Below are 16735 nucleotides of genomic sequence, written 5' to 3' on the forward strand. Positions count from 1 at the left end.
GGCTAATTAACATGCCCATGGTGGAAGTAGTAGTATGTATCATGACTTGAATCTAAGCCTTCCTGACTCCATCTATTGTAACATGTTTACACATGCATATGTGTGGACATACATAAATACTGATGTATATATGTCTATACATACATAAGTATAAACACATATGTAGACACATACAGAATATTAAACACATGTTTTTCTATTCACAGGTTCTTAACCTTTTTTTAATACCTTGAACTCCTTTAGCAGACTGGTGAAGCCTATAGACCCCTTCTCAGAATTTTAAGTGCATATAATAAAACACACAGGATTACAAAGGAGATCAATTATATATCAAATATATTATCAAAACATATATATATATTTCTTTTAAGTTCATGAACACCAGCATAAAAAACCCTGTCTATATTCCATTAATAAATGGGCACCACAAATACATAAAAATAATATACCTCATCTTAATTAGTTAAAAAAGAATGTCTAGCTACTAAGGGGTCAATAATATACAAAAGACTTGCCCAAGAAGATTTTGGTAGGGTTGGATTAGATACCCTCTGAAGTCTCTTCAGGCTCTAGAATTTAATTGTGCTCTTCTATTTTATCATTCTAACATATGAACTATGTTTACTGGCATGCCAGTCAGTCATCTCATCTTCCTGCCTCTTGAGAAGACTGCCATTGGTTGGCCACCAAAAAAACAAAACAACAAAGGTTGACCCCATCTCTCCCATGAGAGGTAACTACCTGTATGTATTCTTTCTCCCAGTCATCTCAGCGACATGAGGCAACCAGCATACATTCATCCTTTTCTACCCATATATAACAGCAGTATACCATTCCTGAATAGTTTTTGATCTCTTGCCTACATTCAAAAATAATTTGTACCTTAAAATTATAGAATTTTAGATTCAGAATGGCTCTTAGACATCACCTAGTCTTTTCTCTGTGATATGCTATAACGTATCATTCACTCTTAATTAGAGATGTAATATATGACAACACCATGTTGGAGGTTTGAGGATGCATGGCAGATGGATTATGTTCTCAATTCCAAATGGCAAAATATCAAATTTTCATCTCAGCCAAATAGCAACACATGATCCCAAACTTCCACGTTCCTTGGATAAATTACCTTCTTTATAATGAACTACAAAAGGGAAAAATGAAGCATGATCTTGCTTGGGGAGGCAAGGAAGACCATGAAGGAGAAAGGAATTGCCATTTTTCTCAGCATATCTTTCAGTAGTCATCAAATTTCATTTTTGTAGGAGTATGCCATTTTGCATAATTCACATTTTTCTGATGTTACTAAGGCCCATATTTATCATATGCAACAATTTCATTGTCCCTCTTGAAGTATTTTAGCTGAGAGACCCATACTCACCTGTGAGTCAGATTATGCCTGTATGTCATATGTCAGCCTAGATGTCCTAATAGACTATTTACATTAAAAAAGAAAATTGATCTTAGTGGTGAATGATTCGGGTTACAAATGTAAAGATCCCATTCACTGGCAGGATCAACTCCCTCCATCTCATTCTTTCCCACATCGCTGTTCTGATGATTATGTGTATTTGTCTTTGAATAAATGAATAATAGTAATTTTTACTGATGTCAGATTTGTCCAGTTCTTCATGAGACTTGGATGTGGTAAAGGAATCCCCGACCCCAGAAGCCAACCTGTGCTGCTACAATACTCACTCAATGGAGGCCTCTCCTGGAGCCTCATGCAAGAATTCCTGTTCAGTAATTCCAGTAATGTCGGCAGGTACATTGCCCTGGAGATACCTTTGAAAGCTCGTTCCAGCTCTACTCGTCTTCGATGGTGGCAGCCATCAGAAAATGGGCACTTCTACAGCCCCTGGGTTATTGACCAGGTCTGTTTCTACAGGTTTAATTATTTAATGAATTACTACAGAACCAGAGAATTGAAGAATTTTAGCACTCAAAAGGGCCTTAGAAATGATTGAGCCCCACCCTCTCATCTTCTAAATGAGTCCCTGAAAGATTAAGTGAATTTCCCAAAATCGTACAGCTAGTTAATGCCAGGAAAATTAGCCATGAATTTTTAGATCTAATTCTCTAATGATTTCCCCAACAGCCTAAAGCCTAAAAAAATCAAACTGCAGCAGAAGGTCCAAGTTCTGCTCATAGAAGACTATCCCATGTGTATGTAGGCAATTTATCAATTGGGCTATGAGGGTACAAAAGGAAAACTTGCAAATTAGAATTGACTGCCACATGCAGTGATTCTCAAATTTCTCTTCCTCCTTTTGAAAAACAAATATAGATAAATCTCCCTAGTTCTTCATTGTGGAACACGTTCATACCTAATAAATTACAGCAAATGGACCTCAAAGAAGCTATTAACACATGGTATAGTCCGTGCAAAGAATTGGAACTGAAGAGCCTCAGGGCACAACTACATTTAAATAGTAATTTTACATGGAAAATAATCACTCCATGAGCCAAATTCTGACTTCCCAGTCTGGTTGCATGGAGTTTCCAAAGGCATAATTTGGCTGATGGAACCTCTAAGTAGTTTTGTCATTCCTTTGATTTGTTTTCAGTAGCTACTTGCCAGATGGGCAACCATACCACAAAAACAAAAACATTATTAACATTCCCTTAACACCATGTGTACATTACAATGCCGGTTTTGAATAGGCTAGCCAAAAAAAAAGAACAGTTGTTTTATTTTAGTGTGTCTGGTTTATTTTTATATACTATTGCAGATTCTTATTGGGGGAAACATTTCTGGTAATACAGTCTTGGAAGATGATTTCACTACCCTGGACAGTAGGAAGTGGCTACTTCACCCCGGGGGTACAAAGATGCCAGTGTGTGGCTCCACTGGAGATGCACTGGTATTCATTGAAAAGGCAAGCACACGTTATGTAGTCACCACAGATATTGCTGTGAATGAAGATTCCTTCCTGCAAATAGACTTTGCAGCCTCCTGCTCTGTTACAGATTCTTGTTATGGTAAGTACTTCTTTATTAGAGATTAAAAGCTAAAAGGAGTTATGAATGTATTTCAGGAATATGGCAGACTCTTTCCTAAATAAAACTTCTATACTGTTGAGAAGTCAAAAAAGGAAAGAGGTAAATTGATACTTATTAGCATGTACTATACTGATAATTCATATCTGCCGATAGATTGCCTTGTACCAGGTGTGTGTGTTATTTCAAATCATTGCATATAGAGAGGCAGTCTGCCATTATGGATGGAAATCAGACTTCAGATGAAGGAGAGCATTGTTTGAAGTTCCAGCTCTGACATTACATACTGGCTCTCAGTGTACTAGGCAGGTTGCTAAGACCAAATTGCAAAGGAGTTGCTAATATACATTGGTAAAAATGAGTTTCCTCACTGAAACTTCTCTACATCACTAAAATCAGGACCAAATAAGAGCCAGAAAAAAAAATCATTTAACACATAATGATAGCATTCCACACAGAAAAAATTAGCAAGTAAGTGAGCAAAGAGTGTGAGGAGGGAAGAGTATGTGGGGTTGCTCTCCCCAAGATAGTTTTTCATATTTCACTTCATATTAATTTCTCATTTAATTACAAATAACTCATTTTCATATTTGATAACATCATTCCTTATTACATTTGCTAATCAAATTAACCCTAAAATATGAGTTTCCAAATTTAATAGAATGAATTTTTCTTCATCACCTGAATAAAGCCATATTATAAGAGCATTCAAGTTGCTTATACTGAGTATCTCTTATTTTAAATGTTTTATAAAAATTTATTGTGGTTCTGCTGTACTCTCATTTTAAAGATCTGTTTCATATGTCAGGTTGGACTTATGTACATTCAAATTGAAGGGGAAAAGTTAATTCAGTATCATAGAAGGAGACATTATATATTAGTAATGTGAATAGTTCTATATTAATGTTAAATTAGTAATGCAAAAAATGTTCAGAATAAAAATTGGAAATCATTTAGAAACTATGACATCATATTAAAAACATGTAAAGTATTTACATTTATCAGAATACTCCTTTTTTATAAGTTGCCAATGAAGCCTCTTCTTGGGTTGTACATTCTATGTTACACAAGTAGTAATATAAATTAAGTCAAATTTTGTAGCATCAAAATATATGAAATTATATAGTTATCTCCAAAACAATATTGACATCCAAAGTATCAACTCATTAAATATATTGTCATTTTTTTAGCTATTGAACTGGAATATTCAGTAGACCTTGGATTGTCATGGCATCCAGTGCTAAGAGATTGCCTGCCTACAAATGTAGAATGCAACCGATATCACCTCCAGCGAATTCTTATATCAGATACTTTCAACAAGTGGACCAGAATTACTTTACCTCTTCCTTCTTATACCAGGTATAATTGATTACTGTTCATTGTGATTTTTAATTTGATACAATTTACCATACCAGGATTTGAGGAAGTTGAAAACTAACATATTTGGTGAAATCAGATTTTGTTTTCCCTAACTTCTTTGGATGTTAAAACTTAACATGTTTATAGCAAAATTATTTTCTTTTTACCTTGCACTAGGTCTTGAGTAATATGGGGGAGAGAGGGTGGAGAAAAGAATAGTATTCACAGGAAACATCCTACTCCAGAGCTTTTTAGCAATAGGGCTTCTTGGAAGAACCCTGGCTTCTTGGAAGTTATATACAACAGGTCATGAATTCTGGAAAGTTCTAACAAGCTTAAAAGATTTCAGATATAGAAAATCAGGTCATTCCAAATGCATTTAAAGATGGAACTGAAAGGACAGCAAAGAGACATGAAATGTAATAGAATTGACTGTTGTTCCTATAGAATCTATTGTCCAAGTGAATATGGGTATCTTTTGAAAGGACTTTGGCTAAGAAATGGAGGAGAGATGTAAAGTATGATAGCTCAAAGGTATGGTACAGTCTAGGGAAGAGTTTGGTTTTGTTCTGTTAAAAAGGCTATAAGAAAAGAACCAGTAGATAGAAGTTGAAGATTTTAAGGGGAGTGTGTGAATTATTAAGGTTAAAATTTTCTAGATAAGACAGGAAATCATGGGGTTGAAGTCATGTGGAGGGGTTGACCCTTACAAGGAGAAGGTGTACTTTGTTTTCAGAGACTTGAGAAGGTCCCGTGAAACTGGTGAAGGGCATGAGGGATGATGTCAAGAGGTTTTAAGAGAGAGAAGAGAAAAAGGAACTCACCTCAAATGACATCAGTTTCATGAGTAAAGAGACCAGATGCTAATTAAATGACAGATTTGAAATATTGGTGGGAATGGTTTTGGGATCCAGAAAAACAGCACTCAGTTTGTGTTGTTGCGAAGAACAACAGCCATGCAGTGGATGTGTGAGACACAAGTAGCATGTCATTTTTATATGCTTCTGTAAGAGAGAAACCATCTGACACAGATAATGCCACTAATATTCCCACTTTATAAATGAAGAAATTGAGACTTGGAAATGTTAAGGAACTTGTTCACACTCAGCCAGTAAGTTGCAGAGCCAGGATCAAACTCTTAACTCCAAATCCAGCTGTCTGTACAATACCATAATTAGTATTACACACACACACACACACACACACACACACACACACACACACACACACACACACACACAGCCAAAATAAGATTTTGTCCTTATTCTGTTCCCTTTTTGTGGATAACAAGAACAAAAAGGAACCCTTGCATTTTTTTCTAAAAAGCAACCATAACATTTGACTATCTAAGGTGTAGGTTTTTCTGGAACTATCCTAAATGGAATGGTGTCAGTTACTAAAAGCCCAGGGCTGCTATTCAGTTGCTGGCTCAAAGTTTCGTGACCATATTAACTGTCAGCAGAGGTGCCAACTTTAAATGAGATACAGTGAGGTTTTGTTGCTCATTAGCAGTATTGCCACACATAAATTATTAAGGTATTTTAATAAGTAAAATACAAAAAAAATTCCACTGAGGAATTAATCTTTTAAATTTATGTGGATTTCTGGGGTAATTACATAGCTGTATAATAGTTTTTCTTAAATAATGTAATGTGATGATTTATCTTTGATTTTGTGTTGATAATTTGGATTCTTTAGCTCAAGAAAACAATTTATACCTGACCTCTTAACCTACCTCTGAAACTCCTTTTCCACATATTTGAAAGAATTTTGATCATTTGCTGCTACTTAGGAAAAACACATAAACAATTTTTTCCTAATTGTCTATTTTAAAATAGCCTGCAATTTATTTATTTTTTACTATTATTGAGGCTTAAGTTGTGAAACAGTCATAAGGATGCAATGGTCTTATAACAAGCGTGGACTAGTGGGGAGAGCACTGACCGGAGCTAGAGGAATTCTGATGCTTGCAACCTCTGTGACTTGGGGCATATCATTGGGACCTCCTGAGCCTCCGTTTTCTTAACTGTGAAACAAGGAGATGGGATTGGATGGCCTCTGAAGACCCTGCAAGTCTTATGCCGAATACTTTCACAATAAGGTTCAAATCAGAAAACATTTTAAGGTTGATTATTTTAAAGATCATTCATTGGGTTCTTTTCATCTTTTTCAATAGAATTCATATAGGAGGACAATTTCTTATCTTGTTGTTAGTCTCTCATTTAATGTTCTACAAACTGTTGCACAGATGGATAAAATGACTACTTCCAGTAATTAGATGAAAGTTTTTCATCATAAGCACATATATATAACTCATTCTGTTTCTACACTACTTTATTTCATTATAAATAATACAGAAATTGTTTTATTATTAAGAAAATGTAGTGTAGTGGTATAGTTGTCCTTGGAGCAGAAGATCTGAGTTCAGGTCCTATCTCTGGCACATCCTGGCTTTGTAACTCTGGACAATTGACCTCTCAGTGCCCTTAGCAATTCTTGTAAGTTTCCAAAAAGGTATCAGTCTGCCCTAGTCGGAAGACTTCATCTAGGAGTTTCCTATGCCAGTGAGATCACTGACTCAGTCCTTGTCCTTAATCTTAAATTATGAATTTATTATCCTTATTAATTGCTCACATTTATATGGTTCTTGAGGTTTACAAACAACTTTGCTCATAACAACCTTAGGAGGTTAAATGGTATGAGATTTCCAGTGACTGCTTATCACTTGGAAATAGGAAATATAACTGTACATTAATTATGAACAAATTAAAACCCAAAGAAAATTTGAGTGGTAAGATTTGTTCTCTATTCCTTATGTGTGGGATGGCTCAGGTCCCTACATAAATCAATTACTCAGAGGCCTCTCAAAGTGATGACAGAAAAGAGATTTATTCGATTCTCGAGAAGCAGGGCCAACCTGTAGGAGTAGGAAAGCCGAAGACAAAGAAAAGGCAGTGATTTATATAGACTCTAACGCAAGTCCCTCCCCCGCCACTGACCATTATTCTCATTAGCTGAGAATATGATCTTACATTCTAGACACGAAATCTAACCAATCCCTTTTGAAATGAAGATATTGAAGAATTAGGTAAACTTTATCCAATCATTGAGACCCTAATGTACTACACAGTTTTATATCCTTATATGGAATTATTCTGTTCTAAAAATATAGTAACCTTGAGCCTCTCAGTCTTACTTCACCCCTGGGAGAAGAATTACAATCTGAGAAGTCTTCACTAAACCTGTCCCACTCACTTATCTCTTTATTCCTTATGTATCAGTTAGGTAAGGGTAAGCTTCCTGGAAGAAATTTGTGATTAATTATGCAAATAAATTTAACTCAAATTTAGATCTTAGTGACTTGAATCTTCTACCTAAGTAATCTTTCCTAGTCACATTTTCTCTGAATCATCATTTGAGTTCATAATATGAATATAAAAATTAATATACCAAATTAAGGACTGCCCCTATATTCAAACAGCCTCCATTCTTGCCAAAGGAAGTAATCTACACATGAAACAAATAAGAAATAATTCAAAACAATGTATAATTAAGAGCTAAACTGTGATGTGTAAATTGTAAATATTATAGGAGTTCAGAGAAAGGAGCCTTCCATGAGGGCTTTGGATAGGGAGAATTTCATGGAAGAATGATACTTGAGTTAGGTTTTAAAAATAGTAAGGAATTGATTAGGTGATGGAAAGTGTAATGAACAAAATCAGAGAGGTGGGAACTGTAATAGCAAGAGACAAAGATTAGTATAACTGAAACATAAAGTGTGTTTGGAAAATATGTGTGCAAAAATAGAGTAATAACAGACAAGGGAGGATGTTGAAAGCCTTTTAAACCAGGGAAAGTTAGAACAGAAAAAGACAATCTAAAGAAGCATATCTCCCTCATTTTACAGAAGAAACTGAAACCTATGAGTCTTAAATAACTTAGCTGAGAATATACAACTAGTTAATGACAGAAATGAGATTAGACCCTCACTTTACTAATTGCAAGTAATTTACTTCATACTTTTCGTCAATTGCACATCCTCTTTTGGTGGCTTTCTATTTGGTCAGTATCACTCTTAAAACACAGTGCCCAGAAACTGAAGTAATATGCTTCATATCATGTGGTCATCATAGAGAACAGTGAAACTTTTACCTCTCTGGAGCTGGATATTACATTTTTATAATTTTAGCTAAGATTGCATTAGTTATTTTTAACCGTGGTATTATGGTTGCCTCATGTTGACATTGTGGTCAACAAATCATTGCTGTTTTGTTTTCACAAAAAATGCTATCAAACCATTTATTTATTTAGCTTAGATTTAAATTGTTTTTTGCTTTCGAAACAAAATTCATTTGTGCTTTATTTGTATCCTTATTCATTTTCATTATACTGATTTCTCATAATTCTTTGAATCTTAATTGTATCATCCAGTGTAGTAACTAACCCTCCCAACTTTGTATCATCTGAAAAATTCATAGAAATGTTTACAAGCATGCCAATGAGGTAGGAAATTCACAGTAGAGTCTGAGACATAGAACTGACACAATGAAAGATATATTTATTCTTTTAAAAAAAAAGAGAGAGACTAGAGTCAGGGTGTTGGACTACGGAATTATATAGGCATGAGGTGGTAAGTGCCTTGGACAGAAATGATATTACTGGAAATGGAAAGAAAGAGTTAAATATGAAATACATTATTCACACAGAATGAATAGGTATTGATGACTAACTGGTAACAGTTGAAGGAGAAAGATGTGTCAAAGATGATTTAATATCACTCCTTTCCCCAAACATTCAATGACTACATACTGTATGCAATGGTTGCTGTGCTAACACTGGTGGAAAAACAGTTATGTTCATTAAAGCTTTTATTTCAAGGAGTTTATAATCTATTAGTGGTGATGAGACAAGTAAACAAATAAACATAATATCAGTTATAATGTGATAAGTGCATAATAGAACAAAATACCATGAGATTAGAGTTTTGGTTTTAGGTTTGTTTATTTTAAACAGCTGCATTAAAATTGTCAGGAAGGAAGACATTGCAGAAAATAGGAAAAAGAATGTGAGGAATTGAAATCAGCTTGTTTAATTCACTATTTGAAAATTTTGGCAGCCAAATAAAGAGGAAAAAATAGTAGTTAAATAAAGCAAGAAGATAAAGCAAAGATTTTCAAGATGGGAGAGACGTACAATTAAAAACAACATTTAAAAGCAACAGAGAAGTAGCTACTGGAGAAGAGATTAAAGATGTTTGAGAGGGAAGAGTAAGTGTGGTAGAAAGGTCCTTCAAGAATTGAGATAGGATGATATCCAAAATAAAGTGGGATTCATATAAATAATTTTAGAAACTTCATAAATTTTTTATAATTTCAAAATTTGTTTTAAATTAAGTTTTGCTAAACCTTTAAACTCAATAAAAATCAATTTTAAATTAATCTGATCATTTATTAAGTCATGAATCAAGTATTTCTCTGTATTTGGACAATTCTCATCTGTCAGTTTTTTAATGGGTTGTGCTGTTTGAAAATATATAATGACCTTCACATGTACAGTAATAACTCTACTGATATAGTAGTCAAACTTCTGGAAATCTCAACTATCATCTATCATTCTGCTGGGAATCTGGAAGAAAATAAAAATCTTTCTGAGCAATGATGAAAATAACTATAATATAGACCATGAACTTTATAAGAGAGGCAAGGAGTTTTTCAATTTGAACCCATTTGACATAGAATTGTGTGTAAATTAAAAATAAAAGGCATAGTTGACTATTTTCCCATTCATTCCTACTAGTTTAGGAGCTTGGTCAACAATCAAGGGAAGTTGCCTTTCACACATCAATTCAATAAATGACTAAGCTGTTAAGCCTTGCTTAATAAGATAAAATGGTATATAATTTCTTTTTTAAAGATTGTAGGAAAAAATAGCTAAAGTATAAAAATAAAGTCAATACTTAAAGAAGAAAAACATTATGTGGAAAATTCGCTATTTTCTCAGTTCCCTGCTGATATCAGTTAAATAAGATAAATTACGTGTATTACCCAGACAGATTACCTGACCTACTAAGCTCCCATTTCAAAACTGATCTCAGAGAACCCCTTTTGTGTCCTTTTTCAACGTGACTATTCCACTATTCATGCCAGTGGAATTTTAATCTAAAGTTTCATTTAGTCCTACATTAATAACCTCTTTTTTGTATAGCTACCACCTGAAGAGTTGCTAAATTAAAATGAGTAAACTAAAGTTCAGTTCAAGTCAGGAATCCAGAGAAAATAGTGTCAAGTAGGGTTATCCTTAGGAGGAAATAGACTAGGAAGATGTCTATATGGAGTGACTTGAAGGTCTCTGGAGCCCAAAAATATTTTATCCACTGGAAAGATGACTGAAATTCCTGCCTTAACACTTTTCAGTCTGCAAAAATTAATCTATAAAAATTTAAATATATAGAGAAGCAGCAACATGCCCCAGATAAAGCCAGCCTCAAAGTCAGGAAATTCTGAGTTCAAGCACTACCCCCTGACACGTACTGGCAGGCTACTTACCCCCCCCTCCCCCGCCCAATACCACATGTGGTTGTTTAAAACTGTATGATACAGAGCACTTGATGGTCTGCATTGGTAGAAAATCTTCTCACCAGTGATTCCTATGCCAATGAAATCACATTGGGGGGAAAAAAGAGAAAATTCAAATAACCTAGTAGAATTAATGTCTTATTAAGTAAAACTTTAGTAGTATTTTAATTTAACAGATGAAAGAAATTGGAAAGACACTATGCATGAATGAAGGTATAAATTAGGACATTCTTATCCAACCAAGTGAGATAGCTTAACACACTGGATGACAGAACAAAAATCCAAAAGGATCTTGACAGTATATAACTTTGGATTTATTCTAGTACAGTGAAATTTAATAGGAATAAGTATTCAAAGTTTTACATAGGTTCAGAAAAATCACCTTCACAAGTACAAGATAACCTGAATATCTTCATAGACTGCAAGCACAAGAATATGCTATGACAGTCAAAAGAACCGAATGTAATCTTAAACTACTTAAATTTAGATTAGGAATATTGTCTAAGAATGGGAAGGCTATAGTTCTGCCTGCTGTATTCTACCTGGTCAGACCACAGCTGGAATTTTGTATTCAGTATAGGAAGTTCTGTTTTAAGAAGGATATGGAGAAACTCCAGGATGGGGAAGGGGCTCAAGATTATATACCATTTGAGTATCTGCCCTCAAAGGAAATGATGATCTTTAATATGGAGAAGAGAGGAACACTGGGTGAGGATGGAACTATGTTAGCTTCAATCAAGTGTTTAAAGAGCTGTCATGTAGAAGTGAGATCATTGGACTATCTACCTGTCTATACACACATACACACACTCATATATGTCTACATATGTGAGTGCATGTGCCTGTGTGTGTAAGTATGCATGTGTGTGTGTGTGTGTCACTACCTTTATCCCAGAAGAAAAACTAAGAACAATGGGTGAAAGTTATAGAGAAGAAATTTAGGCTTCATGTAAGGAAAAAAAAAACTCCCTAACAACTAAAGGAAGCCCATAGTAGAACAGGTTGCCTTGGTGGTAATAGTTCCTCATCAATGGAGGTCTTCAAGTACAGGCTTACCACTTGTCAAATATCTGAACTTGAATAAATTTTTGTTCTAGTACAGGTTTGACCAGAAGTCCCTTCCAACTCAGAGATTATATGATTCTGACTCTGTGGACACAGTGTGTTGGCATAAAGGTGGGAAACCAAGAGTGAGAATAGGATTCATAAAAGGGGAGTTGGGGATCAGTATGATTCAGTGAAAAAGAGAGCAGAATTTGGACCTGGTTTCCAATCCTGCCTCTGTCATTACTGTGTGACCCTAGGTAAGTCACCTAACCTTCCTGAACCTTTGATCATTTGTAAAATGAAGGTGTTTAAGTGGATGGGTCCATCAAGCTCTAAATCTATGATCTGTGGGATCAGACTCAAACTTGACCTACTTTACAATCTCTGCCAGGGTAGTACCTGATCAGAGGGTCTGCCTCATCCCCTTTGCTACAATCAGTTGTGGAAATAACAGGTTATTCATTCAACCTGAGTGCTAGAAATGTCACCTGAGCATCAGGGTAACCTAGTCCATGGGTGGGTGACCACGTAACCCAACCCCATAGAGAAGGATGGGGCTTCAAGAGGAAAGCTTAGGTGTGCCTTGGCTATTTTAAGCTACAGTCTGATGATTATCTGTTTTTCCCACCAGCCCTAGGGACAGAACTGATAAGACAGTCTCTAAAGATAAATACAACACTTTAGGAGTCAGGCAATTTTGTACTCAGCATGGAAACTATCTAAAGTCTGCAGAAAGCTATGGGAAAAGAGATTGAAGAAAAGAGGCAGGAAATTAGGGGGAAAAGGAAAAATTGAGGGGAAAGTCGAGTAAGGTAGGTATAAATGGATTTTAAAATTTCATTTCTGTCCACCATAAATGTAAGCAAAAGAAAAGATCACAATCTATATTGACATATACCCATAATAAGTTTATAAGCATGGTCTTTGAGGAATATCCAGAGTAATGTTGATGATCAACATCATGAATGTTCAGAAACTTTTAAGAGCAAACTCTAAAATTTTCATAATCTCTGTGTTTCCAACATGAGAGGCAGTATGGTGTGGTAGAGAAAGAATTAGCCTCAGAATCAGAATGACCAGAATTCAGGTCTCACATCTGACACATACTATGTGACCTCCTGGACAAGTCATTTACACTCTTTGTACCTGTATAACAAAGATTTCAAACTGCAGAACAGTCAGACATCTGCATTGAGTGAGGAGGTTTCCTGTGCCCTCCCAAAAAAATAAATAATGACTCAGGTCTGGCAACGTACAACAAGTTCATTTGCATGCATCATTTCATTTGACCCTCACAAAAAACTCTTGAGTTATGCAAGACAAATATAGCTTAGGGAGAATAACAGATTTTTCCTAGGTCACATAGTTAACAAATAACACAGGCAAGCCTAGAATCAACTCATGAATCTTGGAAAAAATTATCCTTTTGGAAAAGCCTGTCTTTATTATTTTAATTATTCTGTGGCTACTGAATTTTGACAGGACTTTAGAAACTAGTCTGGCTCAACATACATTGTATGCAAAAGAAAAGAAATCAGAAATCATCAGGTGTGGTTGCTGTTTGTCCTTCATTCTTGGAGAGAACCATGACGTCAGGGAGGTGATGCCATGCCATGCAAGTGAACTGGATTTGAGTGAGGGAGGGCCCTGCAAGGTCACCAGCCTCATTTTCTTCACTGGAGCCATCCAGGTCCAGTGGCAAGATACAGATCAGGATGACTGGAGATGGCCCAGGATGCAATGGGAGACCTTGGCCTTTTTAAGGTGGGGTCTTTCCCAAATCTCAATTTGACTGAGACAACACCCATTCAGTGATTAAGATTTAATAAGAAATGAGGCAAAGAATGGCCTCTTTACCCAGTCAAAAAAAAAATTGATCTGGGAAGGGAACACCCTCAGGATTGCTGGCCAAAACAGAAACAATTGCTATTTTCACTCATTCTGAGTCTATCAGGGCCCAAACAATGACCAAACAGGGCTTGGCCTGGGACCTATTTTGTTGGTCAATCACTGCTACTGGGAAGCTGAAACTGTAATATTGCTTCAACTCCAGAATTCTGAGCTACAGACTAAGCTGAAGTGACCCAGAATCAGCATGCAGGCCAAAAGGCTAGGGTTGATGAGTAGTGGAATCAGGCTGGTGAGGGGCCATTGTACTTCCATCCCAGAAAGCCCAGTTTCTAGACAGATAAACAGATAGACAGATGGGGATGAAGGAAGGAAGGAAGGGAGGGAGGGAGGGAAGGAGGGAAGGAGAGAAAAGAAACCTTGCCCAGAAGACTGGATATAGTTATAGTTAATGCCTTTATTTTGAGTAGATTTCATAATCTGAATATTCTGCCTGTTTCATCACTATGTTAGAGCAGGGCCAAACCTAGACAAGATTATGAAATAGCAAAAGTTTGTGTATAATATCCATCTTCCTTACTGGTGCCCTTTCTTCCCAAGGGTCACAAAGAGTCAGACATAACTGAAGATCAACCACACACTCCCAAGCAACTCCATCCCTGAAGCTGATCCTCCTTGACCTATGCCTCTATTGGTAAAACTTGTCACTGTTATGTCCTGAGATTCTCCTCCATTGAAATTTGCCCATCCTGTTTCTCATACCCTCAGGCTCTCTGGGCCTAAGATGGTATCTAAGTGAACCAAAAAACTAACTTGTGTTGATGGGCTAATCGGAGAGGGCTAAGGGAGAAAGTTTTATAGCCTGAGGACTCTTTTCCCTTCTTACCTGAAAAAAAGGGAACAATCAACTAGATGAGCTCCCTCCCGGCTCCAAAAGGCAATAATTCTGTAATTTTCTTTTTCAGGAAGGTTACATGCATTTTAAGAGTGACTTTCAGGAGATAATGCCTCTATTTTTGTTGTTTCTCCAGGAGAATGAGTAATAGTGGAAATTTCAAATTAAAGAGAAATGAATGGTGATGCCTGTTAGTGTCAAGAATGGCATTTTTGGGACAAACCAGCACTTGCAGAGCCCATTAAGCCCACTTTCTGACTGGAAGGGGAACTGAATATGCAGAATGAGACACACATTTTGGATGTGGCTAACATGGGAATTCGTGATATTTGACTAAACATCTACATAACAAAGTTTTTCTTTTTCAATTTTTTTTTAAGTAGGGAAAAGGCAGGAGGGAGAGAAAATAAATGCTTATTAATTAAAAAAATATTTAGGTTAGGCTAACTTAATTTTTGAAGTAGATTTTAAAAGATGAGATAAAAGCAAATACAAAATAATTCCATATAGGAGTATACTCCAACTAAAATACATTGCAAATCACAACTGCTGTGGGAATCAGAGGACTCAAGTGTCTGATTTCAAATTCTAGTGCACAGAGTTGAAAAAGCACAGGGGATAGACCATCAGGCCCAGAGTTAGGAAGATCTGAGTTCAAGTCCAGCCCCAAACACTAATTAGTTATGTGACCCTTGGCAAGTCACTTAACCACTTTTTGCTTCAGTTTTCTCATCTGTAAAGTAGGAACAATAATATCATCTACCTCTTAGGATTGTTATGTGAATCAAAGGAGGTAATAATTGCAAAGCGCTTAGTACAGTGTCTGGCATATATAAATTTTAGCTATTACTAGTATTATTATGGATAGGGTGAAAGATGGATAAAATCATTAGGTGGATTTGGAACTGGCAAATAGAGTATCTATTGGAAGAATGGTTCTAGTGGAGTGCTCCAGTGATTATTCTTGGTCCTGCGCCATAACTTTAACACATCTGGGGGTTTTTTAGTGGTTTGGAAAAGCTATGAGAGTATGTTTATTAAAATTACAAACAATACAAATCTCAGAAATAATGTATGACAGAGTCAAGATCCAAAACAACAATAGTTAACTTTTATATAATATTTAAAGGTAATGAAACATTTTACAAATATTATGTCATATAATCTTCACAATAACCCTGTGAGGTAAATGCCTTTGTTATGCCCATTTTATAGATTAGCAATTTGTCTATAGTTACACAGCTAGTAAATGTCTGAGACCAATTTCAAGCATAAAACACCTGGACTGCATGTCTGATCTGCCATCCACTTGGCCACCTTCATCAACATTTATTGTTCCTACAGTGTGCCAGGTGCTAGGGACAGCATGGCAACAATGACCTAGTTTCTGCCCTCAAGGGCATGCTGCATTCTATTAGGAGAGAAAGCATGTACTCATATTAGTGAGGGATGGGAGACTACTTACATACTCACCTATTAGGGGCCATCTTCAATTATGTTGAATTATGTCTCACCAAGGAGAGAATGAGGTTCATGAGTCTACACAACTCTGCCTCACTGAAATCCTGTTCACTTATAAACCAAGACATCACCATCATGATGTCATTGGTCCTCTTTTAGAAGGAAAGATGAACAACAAAAAACATCAAGCACCAAGTTAGGCATTGTCCTAAGTACTAGGGATACAAAGAAAGGCAAAAGACAGCCCCCAATCTCAAGGAGGTTAGATTTAAGCCATGACTTCAAGGAAGCCAAAAGGTGGAGATGAAGAGGGAGAATATTCCAGGCATGGGAGATAGTGAAAATGCCTAGAATCGGGAAATGGAGTGTCTTTGGCCTGATTCTAGTAAGATGAAATTTAATAGATTTAAGAGACATTAATCTAAAAAGTCTTGTATTTGAATTAAAAAGCTGACATCACAACTGTAAGGTAGGAAGGGCTAAGCTATACCACCAATCTCCTATAAAAAGATATAGGAGTTTTAACTAGCTCCAAATGAGCCAAGAGTAT

The 16735-nt window shown here is 35.9% G+C and overlaps 1 protein-coding gene across 2 annotated transcripts in view; it reads left to right on the forward strand.

Moving 5' to 3' along the window:
• Window positions 1–16735, forward strand: part of RELN (reelin) — a 553318-nt gene that overhangs the window by 485350 nt on the left and 51233 nt on the right. For both annotated transcript variants that reach the window (XM_072653135.1, XM_072653136.1), the window contains 3 exons: window positions 1616–1874; window positions 2733–2982; window positions 4191–4359. In XM_072653135.1, coding sequence (XP_072509236.1) covers window positions 1616–1874; window positions 2733–2982; window positions 4191–4359 — 678 coding nt within the window. The remainder of the gene's footprint in view (window positions 1–1615; window positions 1875–2732; window positions 2983–4190; window positions 4360–16735) is intronic.

Source organism: Notamacropus eugenii, chromosome 3 (assembly GCF_028372415.1).
Source record: "Notamacropus eugenii isolate mMacEug1 chromosome 3, mMacEug1.pri_v2, whole genome shotgun sequence".
Taxonomy (NCBI): Eukaryota; Metazoa; Chordata; class Mammalia; order Diprotodontia; family Macropodidae; genus Notamacropus; species Notamacropus eugenii.